The sequence below is a fragment of the Dermacentor andersoni genome, chromosome 10 (genome assembly GCF_023375885.2).
Source record: "Dermacentor andersoni chromosome 10, qqDerAnde1_hic_scaffold, whole genome shotgun sequence".
In the NCBI taxonomy this organism is placed as follows: Eukaryota; Metazoa; Arthropoda; class Arachnida; order Ixodida; family Ixodidae; genus Dermacentor; species Dermacentor andersoni.
In genome coordinates this window covers 85,611,701-85,624,808 of record NC_092823.1, presented here as the reverse complement: position 1 = coordinate 85,624,808, position 13,108 = coordinate 85,611,701, and the positions used below count along the sequence as shown (strand labels likewise).

The 13,108-nt window shown below is 46.2% G+C and overlaps 1 protein-coding gene across 4 annotated transcripts in view; it reads right to left on the bottom strand.

Annotated features, from left to right (window-relative positions):
* Nucleotides 1-899: 899 nt before the first annotated feature.
* Nucleotides 900-13,108, bottom strand: part of LOC129380714 (uncharacterized) — a 163,162-nt gene continuing 150,953 nt past the window's right edge. For all 4 annotated transcript variants that reach the window (XR_008608901.2, XR_008608902.2, XR_011890401.1 and 1 more), the window contains 2 exons: nucleotides 10,916-11,013; nucleotides 900-1,836 (listed from right to left, as the gene is read on the bottom strand). Coding sequence is in view for 1 of the 4 variants with exons in the window: in XM_055062495.2 (XP_054918470.2) it covers nucleotides 1,703-1,836; nucleotides 10,916-11,013 (232 nt within the window). In the remaining 3 variants the exon portion in view is untranslated. The remainder of the gene's footprint in view (nucleotides 1,837-10,915; nucleotides 11,014-13,108) is intronic.

Here is a 13,108-nt window from a genome sequence, read left to right as displayed (position 1 = left end):
CACCTTAAAAATTATTCTATTGACTGCTGCTAGGCTACTCAAGTTGTTCTTTGAACTCGTGTCTTTTTTGTTACTCGCCACTGACCGGCTGACCGGCTCTTCTAAAGCACCCTGACACCCCTGAAGGCTCCCCATACTCTCGCTCCAACACCCTCGTATGTCCTCCCTTTTTTTTACTTATTTCTCTTGCTCTTTTTTTTTCTCCCCGCCTTCAAACTCTCCCTCTCTTTTCCCGCCTTCTTACAGACTACGCCTAGAGACGTCAGGCGACAGCGCTCATGTTCTTTTCAGTCTCTCCCTTTACTGCTGGCCGCCACCAACAACAACCACACGTGACGTCACTCTACTAACCCTTTAACCCTTTAAAACTAACATGCCGAGGATGACGAGGCCGCCTTTGACGAAGATAGGTCCTGCTATCGAAACGTTGACCAGCCTTTCTGAGGGACCTTATCCCTGTTTAGAACTTGTATACCACAGTATGCTACTTCATCTGTCGGCCCAATTCTTGATTTTGCATTCACATTTACCTACCTTTTATAACAGTGTTTAAGCAAAACATTAAAAAAATGCCATGTAGAACTCAACTTATATAATTTTTTCTTTGACCTTGGGTCCACAATCACTCACGGAAATGTTTGCAACCGCTTGATACAATAAGCCCCAGTCATATAAAAGAGCAGGTGCGCCTATTTCGAATGCATTATCAATTATGACTCCTAGTGACAAAAACCATCGGTACTTCAGGTCTAAACCACGTCGCACAACGCTGCGTGCTACATGTGCCCAAAGCGAGGTCTGTACAAAAATATTGAGTTGTATACGTTACCATAAACATAAAACCATACAAAATATGAACACAAAAGAAATTCACCACATCAATGTAGCACACAACCACCTTCATTTCTTATTACTTTTATTTTTATTAAACAAGACCAAACGCTAAATCGAAGAAGACAATCATTGAAATGTTTTAGTCGATAATGAAGTTGGCTTTCAGATTGCCTACTTACTAGGCGAAGTTTATAAAAGCTTATTCACAGATTGCTGAAACATCACATTGCCAGTACTAAGTATTGCGAACGTAAACTAGCTTTGCGGATTTACCAGTCACCATCACCAACCGTCACTTACTTTACCCACCGTAAAGATATCACTTATACTGAGGAATCCAGCTTATCTCTTTCCCGAATGTCAACGTTTTTTGTTTTGTTTTTTGCAATACTGTATTAGCTAACACTGTATACTCTGGCGTAGAGTTTGCGCAACTATCCTCTCTAGAATGCCTATGGTTTAGAGGTATCGTTCAATAAAGATACGGCGAAATGACATTCATATTTCACGCGTGGTACAATACTAATTCAGGCAACGCATGTACTTTTTTCATCTCAATATCACACATTGCATGGCTAAATTTCCCCTGCACCTACATATGCCACCTACCAATTGCACGGATACGGTCACAACCATTGAAGTTTTGCGCAAACTGTAATCGAACCGTAAGGCGAAAAAAATTAAAAGTCGGAATTCTTGAAGAAACTGTCTGGCTGTCACTAGTTAGAGCGGGTGCCCTGTCATTGTGTATCACTCAAGTTCAGCCGCGCAACGTTTCGTAGAAATGTGCGAGTCGTGTTGCTCGCTGGCAAGCCCCGCCTCCCAGATGGCGTAGTTGTCGGCGTCCTCGCTTTCCCGTGGTTCCCAGTCACGTGGTCGGTGTCGAGTCAGTGTTAGAACTCGAGAATGCACCGCCCACAGTTGTGGGGGAGGCGGTCGGCTGGGGCGCTGTTGTGTTGACGTGCGAGCGCGTCTTGCTCTTGGAGCCGCCATCGATGACGCCTGCATTTGCCAAAGGGCTTTTGAGCATCCTGAGCGCGACTTCCATCACATTGGCTCAAAGCTAAACAATTGTTCGTGGATCGAAAATACGTTTCCGGCCTTTTATTTTTCCTTGTTTTGTGTCCGTCGGGCACGCCGAGGAAGCCGCCCGTGTCCAAGGACTCGAGGCCATCAGCAATAGACTGGGGTGCTTATGGCCCCACCGCGCCCAAATCGCCGGACATTTCACTCACTTCTGTACACGTTTGTTCATTTATTGTGAATGCTTGCTTTATCAGCGTCACAACATGTGTGCGTTTTCTTACATTATATAACGACGACATGTACTGCCCGGAACAGAAATATAGGCTATCGTTAACACACAAATATTAAACCCTTCGAGGTTTGAAACCTGATGCGCGAAACAAAGCATCTGAAGGGACGGGATGAAAATTATGATAAGCCGTCTTCTTGGAGCAACCTCGCGCTTTCCTTGATGTTTCATTGATATGCCTCGGTAAAGTTTACGAAACAAGCTTTTATCAATTCAGTACATTTCAGTATTTATAGAAAAGGTACTGCCGCCCATAAAAGCAATTAGCTGGATTTTAATGCGATAGTAATTATACGGGAAATCTAGGTGAAATCGCACCAGCCGTCGTGCTTTCCCAACTAACCTCCAAGTGCTGGAGGAATGAGCGACCCGCGCGTCGTATGCGCTGCCGGTGTGAGGGCGAGACGAGAGGGTTGCTGTAAGGTGTTGGCTTGAATGTGCGCCGTGTGCCCACTCGTTAAATATTGGAGGTCACGTGATCCGCCCACTACTTCCCCACGGCCGAGAGAAGGATGGCTGTCGCTCCATGCGCGAGCGAGAAGCGACTCTCGCGTCGTAATTCTTTGTTTCCCCCGACTTTAAAAAAAAGGGGCTAAAATGAACAGGGGGTTAAGCCCGCACCACCAATATGTATAACGGGCATGAATCCAATTATACGGGAAATCTAGATGAAATCGCGCCAGCCGTCGTGCTTTCCCAACTAACGTCCAAGTGCTGGAGGAATGAGCGACCCGCGCGTCGTATGCGCTGCCGGTGTGAGGGCGTTATAAGATAAGTTATAAGATAAATGAAAAGAGGTTGGAATAAGCAACCCAAGAGCAACTTGAAAAAGGAAGGCAAATAAAAGAAAACAAGACGGACGCGAAGCCTGCTGGGTGTCCCCAGAAAACACAGGCAAATGTTCACGTTAACTGAAATTGAATATAGAAGCACAGCGTAGTGCACGAAACCAAGCTCTTTCCGAAGCGAAGATGTGGTGCGGGTCCCAATGCAAAGGGCATGCCGATGTACGCGGCTGGCGGCTTCGTTAGCGATGCTTTCCTCCACGCCTATAGCTGGATGTCTTGTAATCCGAGTTATTCAGATGCGGCACAGTTGATAGGGTGAAGAGAGCGGCAACGTCAAACGGTAGTTTTGGTACAAGCACGCACACTCCCCGTGACCGGCGCACCTACGCCTGTGCATAGGTAACATTTTGCCTGCTTAGTTAGTGAGATAATGTTTACTGCACTTTACACTACCGAACTCCGCACGTTACTTGATCTCATTGTCTAATACGTTGTTATTGCTATCAATGCTCTGCCTCTCCGGCAAAACGACCAGGTGTGGTGCAAGAGCATCAAATGGCGCATTCAGCGAAAACGTCGGCGTCTGTAGCAGCGAAACGGCACCTGAATTCGTCTAGGCTGCGACGACACGTCACCGGCACGCCAAGTCATAGGCACAAATTGATGGAGTAGAGCGGGGGAAAGGGAATACCTGCTGCAGCAATAGCGCGCCAGGTGTTGCGTGGGGAGAGACGGCCTCATGGCGACGCCACGTCATCGCGCTCTCGAAAGCCGGCGCGCGGTCCCTATCTATCTCTCTCTCTCGCCCCCGTTGAGCTAAGCTGCTGCGCACGCCGGTCGGAATTGTAGGCCGCTGCTGCTTTCTCGGTCTCTCGTCGCGCAGGACATCGCTGGAATGCGGCGTTGACAGCGCAGGCCGCTGCTGCTGCTTGCGGGCTCGGCCAGCCCGCACCGCTGTAGAGTCTGAAGCATCCACACCGTCCGCGGCGGCAACCCCAACACTATCGGGAAACGTGGCCGTCCACGCGAGTACAGTGCATACGAAGTATGGGAGCGAAGGAGCACAACAGAACGAGCGAAAAGGGCGGCAGCGGATCAGATGAATGGGAATGAAAACAGCGTGGCCACCGAAGAACACTTCGTCAGCTTGACGCTCACCATATACATTAGCGAACGCACTAAGGGAAAATAAGTGCACTTAATTTCTCAGCAATATGGTACAAATGATTCTGGTCTGCAGCTAACATGGTAACGTAGAAATTGCAGAAAAGAAGTAACCTGCACCAATTTAAATTTCAAAGCTGGATAACATACCCCACAGCTAAACTGTGAAACATTATTCCCAGTGTAAACTCGAAGGAGCGCTCAGCGGCGTTCAACTGGACAATAATGCTTTCGGATTCCCAACTCATAAGGACTGCTGATGTGCCTTTTTTTATATCCACACGTGGCTCTTTTATTCGTCGTTGAACTTCCAAGTTTCGAAAACATGTTCAAGATGATATATTGTCCATCTGCCTAAGATTTAGTCCAACTATACACACAATTCCCCGACAACGCATCTACCTCTACACATCTTTATCAATAGCCCCGCGCAAGCAAATAATGTAAGCGATCTAATTTCCCACAAGACACCTAATTTATCTGGAACCTTGTTACTTCGGCTGCAGATGACCCCTATAGCGCCCACCGATATCCCTTTACAGCCCCCACCATCTCAAAGGATGATGCTACGTTTGGTTGTCCAATTTAATCTTTCATCTGCGCAGCTTTCTTTCCGAGAAATCCATATGGGTTTCCTTTATAACTTTTTACTACAGTCATGTAAATTACAATTATCCCTTTTCATCAACGTGGCACCAAATTGTGGTCTTCGGTGTCACGAGTTTGCCCCATTCTGTGTGCGTGCACGAATTATTCGCCCTGAAATATCTCAGTCTCCTGATTAGCTCACATGCTAGAGCTACCACTCCAGAAAGGCATTGTTCCTGGTTTCGATCCTTCATCCAGCCCGAATTTTGCTTCAACAATGAACCTTTGTTTTTAAAGAACCCGTATGGCTTTTCTGTGCAGCTTCTTCTTACAGTCGAGTGGGTGGCAGTTTTCTCTTGCTGGCCTCTGCAGAACTTATCAACCACCTTTCCAGCAAAAAGCGATTTCCTTCCTCAAGACATCAGACACCAAGCCAGTGTCAATGTACAGTCTTGTCAGTGCATGTCTTATACGTTGTCAGTGGATGTACTTTCCTGTCACGTAGACCCATGAAATATTTGTGCAAAATGTCGTAAACATTTCCGTCTTTGCAATAGTGGTCCAAAATTATGTGCAATTTTTTTTTCCACTGTAACCGCTGTAGGCCATACGGGAGGAACGGTACGAGCGCCTTAACTGAAAAGTCTTCTTTATGCCGTCGCATTACATAAAACTTGGCCTTTGGCAATGTAGGTGTAAGCCTCAGCGCGATTGTGTCCAACCGCCGATCATGAAGGTAGTCTACTGAGAAGGACGGGTAGACCTACACTGGTTCGAGTTTGCAATGTATCTCATCGTACGTATACATGAAATGTTATTATGCGCATTAAAGACTGGAATTCAGTGATGCAAGAAAGGCTCAAAGGGCAGGCCTAGAGGAACATAGCGCTGAAGGAAGAGCAGCGGAGCGGCGTGACGTAGAAAGCCACGTAACACGAGGAGGGGGGCTGTTGTCTGGGGTATGCTTTGTGTACATCGGATTGCCCAATGCTCTTTACTACACTGCGCAGCGTGCAGGTGGTTTTAACAAAACGGTTTTTATAGTTCACATATGTATATTCCACGCACGTAGTTCTAAAGCGATACGTACGGCTGCATGTAGGTGGTTTTAACAAAACGGTATCTATAGTTCACATATGTATATTGCATACACGTGGTTGTAAAGCGATAGGTATGGCCTCTGTGTACATCACCATCATCATCAGCCTGGTTACGCCCACTGCAGGGCGAAGCCCTCTCCCATACTTCTCTACTACCCCAGTCCTGTGCTAATTGTGGCCATGTTGTCCCTGCAAACTTCTTAATCTCATCCACCCTTTTAACTTTCTGCCGCCCCCTGCTACGCTTCCCTTCCCTTGGAATCCAGTCTGTAACCTTTATTGACCATTGGTTATCTTCCCTCCTCATTACATGTCCTGCCCATGCCCATTTCATTTCCTTGATTTCAACTAGGATGTCATTAACCCGCGTTTGTTCCCTCACCAAATCTGCTCTTTTCTTATCCCTTAACGTTACACCTATCATTCTTCTTTCCATAGCTCGTTGCGTCGTCCTCAATTTAATTAGAACCCTTTTCGAAAGCCTCCAGGTTTCTGCCCCGCACGTGAATACTGGTAAGACACAGCTGTTATACACTTTTCTCTTGAGCGATAATGGCAACCTGCTGTTCATGATCTGAGAATGCCTGCCAAACGCACCCCAGCCCATTCTTATTCTTCTGATTATTTCAGTCTCATGATCCGGATCCGCTGTCACTACCTGCCTTAAGTAAATGTATTCCCTTACCACTTCCAGTGCCTCGCTACCTATCGTAAACTGCTGTTCTCTTCAGAAACTGGTAAACAACACTTTAGTTTTCTGCAGATTAATTTTTAGGCCCACCCTTCTGCTTTGCCTCTCCAGGTCAGTAAGCATGTATTGCAATTGGTTCCCTGAGTTACTAAGCAAGGCAATATCATCAGCGCATCGCAAGTTACTGAGGTATTCTCTATTAACTCTTATCCCCAATTCTTCCCAATCCAGGTCTCTGAAAACCTCCTGTAAACACGCTGTGAATAGCATTGGAGAGATCGTATCTCCCTGCCTAACGCCTATCTTTATTGGGATTTTGTTGCTTTCTTTATGGAGGACTACGGTGGCTGTGGAGCCGCTATAGATATCTTTCAGTATTTTTACATACGGCTCGTGTATACACCCTGATTCCGTAACGCCTAATCTGTGTACATACTTAGTACTGTTGTGATAGCTGCATGATACATCATACAGTGATAGCTGCTTGTGTACCTACTGGGAAATATATTTTAGTGAAATATTTTATTGCGTTGTTTTATGATTTTACCAACACGATTACAGTTTTTGCCTACTCGTGTGTTCAGCACGGTGGACACTAAATGGGGAAGCAGCCGTTACAGGCAGTTCGCTAATTGACTGAAATTTGTTAATTAACTTGATAATTATTACTGCCAGCGAGTGTAGGATTGGAGGAGGACGCTGCGGGAGGAAAAAGCTATAGAGACGATTTTAAAAGCGTCATTCGTTGTTAAGGTACTCGTTCACGAAAACGGACCATTTCCCGCTTAGATAGGGAAACTTGGCGCGTCGAAACCGCCGTAAGCATGCTGCCCACGTGATGTTTCTCGCGTCATTTTGTTTTTTTACATCAACGAAATGACCGCTAGAGCACACCTTGTAATTCCTCTCGCAAGATCATATCTCGTTAACCACGACTACGTCTGTGCAGGTCATCGCAGCCTGCGGCTTACGTCATGACAATGTCGACAATAACGTCGGCACCGCTTCCGAAACTGTTTATGCGCCCTGTTTCGGTATCAGCGCGTAAAAAAAAAATCGATTATTAGAACGCACGTCTTAGGCGCCCGTTCCTGAGTTGAGCGTCAGCGTGCCTCGGCGTCCATTGACGTAACCAAGTGAACGAGCACAGCGAAGGATGAAAGAGTGAACGCGGAGCCCAACGAGGGATTAAAGACAGCAATAGCGAAGAGAGCGCGAGTAGGAAAGCGGAGGATGAGGCTCCGCCTTTCGACGGGGGTGAAATCCAAAAACGCCCGAATTCTGTGCATTGGGGGCACGTTAAAGATCTCCTGATGGTCAAGATTATTCCAGAGTCCCCCACTATACCGTGCCCCATATTCAAATCGTGGTTTAGGCACGCGAAACCCCGAAATTCAATTCTGACAGGGAATGCAGGAGGCGGGAAGCGAAGGAAGGCAGTATGGAGAAAGCTAGAGGAGGAAAGCTGAGTGCTGTACGAGACTACGATATGGCGCCATAGTACTAGAGCGCATAAAACCCCTTAAACTTCGTAAAGCAGCGACACTCTCTTCCTCCGCCTTCACTCCTCCTCGTTTCTTATCTCCTTCACGCTCCCTCCTCGACCCTGGCGCCACCTACACTGCTCGAGCGCAGCAACGGCCCCAGCATGCGCTCCTCGCCACTCCGTAGACGCTTCTCGAGCAAAAATGGCGCTGAAGCAAGGCACGAGGGCCCACGTGATGCTATTAGGCCAATAGCGACGTAGCGGCGGCCTCAGCCAGAGTGCGCGAGGAGGAGGCGGCATTCTTCAAAGTGTGGCACTACTTTACGAAGTTTAAGGGACTTTAAGAGCGCAGCCCTTATGCGCCCGTTCGTGGGTTCAACGTCGCCGTCCCTCGGGGAAACCACGCATGAGTACACGTGCCAGTGCTCGCGTGTTCGTCGTCCTCTTTCACAGATGGCTGCGATGTCGCTCACCTTGCCAGCGTTTCCATACTGCCCCTCTCTCTGCGAAGGCACTAACGGCACTGGCCCACTGCCAGTCGGTGCGGTAATTTCGGTATCAAATTCTTTGCCTCTGTATTTCGCAGAACGAATACACGTATACAGCTGCGCTTCAAATTTCGCATTAGGCAGTATCGTAATCAGCGGACATCTTTTCGTTCACAAATATCTAAACAATTAATGGTGCCTTTAAAATCGCGTTACTTGCTTCCTGTGGTGCCCCACTGCAATACTGGCTTTGTAATGTGGGCCCTCTTTAAAAAAAAACTACCTATTGTTATGAATTTTACTTCATTAGCAAACGGACTGCTTTGGCTACTTTCCCAAATAGGGTCCGCTGCGTTGAATGGTCGAGTAGTAGAAAAAGAATACTGGCAATTAGCTAAGCGCAAATTAAAAATTATTGTTCACGGAAATATATCGTTACTATATTGTGACAGCATATAGGCAGGAAGGAAGCCAGAGATAGAGTACTGCAAACAGTTCATTGAACGACCTCGCGCTCTTCTAATCTACGACTTAACATGCACCCACGCGGCGATTGCAAGAACCGCAGTAAGTGATCCTCGAGTCAAACGACGACCACTTGAATTCGGTCACTTTTATACACGTGTCGTCGAGTCTTCCAGATGGCGTAGTGACGAAGAGGTGAATTCTATAACGTGCTACATGGTACATATTGCACCAAAAATCTTATGCACACCAAGTGTTCTAATTCAGTTGCTATGGAATTACGCTGCTGAGCAGGTGATGACCGGTTCGTTCCCAGCCACGGCTGCCGCTTTCTCATGCTGACGGAACGCAAAGTGCTCGTCTATTCTGCTTTGGTTGTGCGGGCAAAGAATTCGCGGAGGAGCAAATTATTCCGGTCCTTGCACTAACGCATCCCTCATAACTCCCTGTGCTGAAGATTCCTGAAGAATCCTGGTGCCTAGAATCCCTGAAGATTCTACCAGTGATGGCGAAGCGCCAAATATTTCTGCCAAAGAGGCACTAATCGCCCTGGAAAATTTTAAAGCCTTTGCTGCCCAGCAGCCCGCTGTGCCAGAGAAGGCTCTCGAGTGCTTAGACACAGTGAATCAGTTCACAACTGCTGCAGTGCTAAGTACTAAAGTGCAACAGAAGATCACAGTGTTCTTTGCAAAGTGCTAATTAGCCCAACTTGAGCAGAGTGACAAATAAATGCGTTGATAAACAATGTGACCACCAGTTCTTTTGTTTTTACATAACGGCAACAAGCTGTCGCACGCTTGCTTATTTCAGCTTAGTGAACTTTCACTTTAACAAACTTTTCCCTGGCGTCCCTTGAAGTTCGTTCAAGTGAAGTTTCACTGTACTCCGGGAAGTTAAACTCCACAATTTATTAAATTAACTGTCACGTCTTTCTGGAAAGCACTGCAACGTTCTAGAATCATGTGTCACCTGATTCGCGAATAGCTACGCTCGCAGTCACATCAGGAACCGTGGCAACAAAGCCGCGCAGCAAAATCGAATGAAATTCACATGGCAGGCGTGTGCGTATTGTATTTACGAAAAAAAAAAACGATCCAAAATCCCTCAAACGGTTGTGTTCCTGTTGAGCGCTGTGATGGCATAGTGTACTATCAGACACCAACCCGTAGACAACAGCATCAGATGACAGCGACAAACTTCACAGATAACTTGAGGTAGCAGAAGATATGCGGCTATCGATACATGATCATCAAATTATATATTTTTTTTTATTTACAAATACTGCAGGTCCTATTCGGGCCCAAGCAGGAGTGGGTACATACAGCAACGTAAATTACAAATGTCAATTAGCAATTAAGAACACAACAAAAACATGTCCGTACATCATTGTAACATTACACGTAACAGAAACAAACATGAACATACAACAGTGCAATACATAAACAAAATACCAATGAAAAAGCGTAACGCAAAAGCAACTGTTTTTGTTGCGGCAGTTTAGAGGTCAAAGAAAAGGTTATCTGAAAGCTGAACGAACGATTCTGTTGTATTAGCGTTAACTACTTCTTCGGGTAATTTATCAAATCTCAAAGTTATCACATTACAGGCACTCAAGCGAACACGAGTGCCTGGGATGTAGTTTTTTTTTCAGCAAGGTGACGAGGCGTGCCGAACATATACAGTTTGATGTCAGCAGGCTTTCAGCGCTAACTTTCCAGTACAGCTTGCCTTGCTGATGATATTACTGGAAAGACTACTATCCAGCGCATTACTGGACTTCCGGCCGGATAAGGTGTTGCCTGAATTTATACAATACGTTTTTATAAATATACGAGGGCAGCCCATTTAGAATTTAAAAGAAAATTAAGCGCTGCTGAAAGAAAGTCCTCGGGACAAAACCGTATTATTTTTGCGTGACAAAGCACGCCCATCAAAATGCGAAGAGCTTAAGAGCTTGGTAAGCAACGCCTCGTTAAAGAGCATTGAAGTGGTTCACCTGAGTTGGTGAGAACGACGTAGGTGACGAGGGAGCCTGTGGCCATCAGCATGAACAACGCGACGATATAGCCCCACTCTCGCTGAGCACCGGTATGCCTGCAAAAGAGTCGAACGCTGAGGGATCGACACGTAGTGCAGGGGAAGGGCTGGTCATCTGGGGGGGATACAGGGGGTCAGTTTCCAACTATACAAGTGTTTCACTCATCTTGAGACAAATTTTTAAAATATGCAAACACAACGTAGGTAGACAGAACCAAGGTAAGCTTGTTAGCCGTGTGTGTGAAGTGATTTTAAAGAGAATGGAAGAGATAAGTGCAATGCCGTAACTGTCTCTCACAGGAGGACACCTCAACAGCACTGCACGGGGAAAGGGATGTGGGGAGAAAAAGATGAAGAGAGCCGTCACTTGGACACACTGAGATATTTTTTTGTTTTGCAGTCCGCCTATTCAGATACCTTAATTAACAAATCATGAACTTCTCAATTATTATAGTTATGTGAAAAGTGTCAATGAGAAGATTACAGAGTAACATAAGAGACTCCCGATAAAGCTTTGTGTAGCTCAATACGCACTACATAAAAGTGTTTTTCCAAGCGTGAAAAAAGTCCGCGAATACACGCAAAGTGCCTTGTGCGGACGGTCGCGCGGCGATGTTGTGTGCATTCGCGGGCTTCTTTTACGCTCGGAAAAACTCTTATGTAGCAGGTATTGAGCAACAGAAGGCAGTATCGGGGATTTTTCATGTTGCTGTGCATAGTTCTGACTGAGGCTTTTCATCCAATTATAATATTTGAGAAGTTCAGTATTAAGACTAATTATGTAATTAGCCGCATGCAAAAAATAAACTTCAGTATCTCCAAGCGACGGCTAATATTATCTTAGTTCGGTCGACCTACGTGATATTTGCCTATCTTTAATGTCGGTCAAGTTGCGTGAAATACCCTGTATAGCAGGCAACCACCACATGTCGGCTCTGGTCGAACAATACGTTTACCTAGGAGTTTCTTCCGTACCAAGTTCACACAAAAATATTTGATGTTCAACGCAACAATTTTTTCGGCTAAGTTAGCACCAAATACATTTGTTCGTATTGTCTATTTCAGCATATGGCATTGCTCTTAGCCTGGTTGGTCCAAATTGTTTCTAGGCAACACCCAATGACAGCAGTTACCGCCTATTTTCCAGCTCGCCCCTCCGACGGTGACCTGTGCAAGAAATTGTTTTCTTTTTTTCTGGGACGAACTGGCCAAGGGAAGATTCCAGCGGCTTTGCTGAGTTACCACTATCCCAAATCACGACATTCTTGAGAAAACTGTATATAAAGTTCCAGTTTCGCTCATTGCAGTGCGGAGACGCGATGACTCGGCAAATATGCGCAGTGGCCCTACGCTGTTTCGTGCGGCCTTATTTTCTGTAAACATCCGTAGCTCCACGCGAGACATCTCCTTTCGAAAACACAACTTGCGGTAGGCGTTCCCACATTCTTTTTTCTTCGTTTCTGTGCATACGTGGCGCTCCCTGGTGGTACAGAAGCAAAAAGACACTACTTTTTCTTCCACCTCAACTTTCTTACCCTGCCTGTCGCTTCTTGCCACTGGCTCATCATTTCCTGCCTCGATGTTGTGGTTTATCAATAAAGTGAAGCAGCATGGCGTCAGCCGGTCATTTTAACTACACAGCTCAAGAGGCTAGCACAGTATTTTCCAAGCGCGGTATTCTTCTCTGCAGCCATCCGCGGAGTAAATAAGAGATAGAATCTTCGACTCGCACTCTGCGTGTAGCTCGAGTTCGGCTCGGGAATTGCATATTTCATTCATTACAAACTAGGGGAAAATCCCTCTTGGATTCTACTGGCGGACGTCAAAACGACTGGGAGACTGAGCTCATTGCAGCTGTCACTGCCAACCGGAGCGGGAATAACTGCAAAACCTTTTCTTTAGAACAAAAGCTGAGGTCACTATACCTTTGCATTAGTGTGCTCTAAACTTATCGTAGCGTGTAAAGTAGGTCCTATCAGACAATCACAAGCGCATTTGTCGGCAACACACATTAGGATGTCTACCTTTTTCTGCATGAACTGATTGATTGTGGCAGCTGCCATTTAGCGCTTTAGGGGCGCGCTACTGTAAAATGTGAGTCGCGAAATCTGCAGACTAACTGCTTGAATTTGAGCCCTGCGCATCGATACGC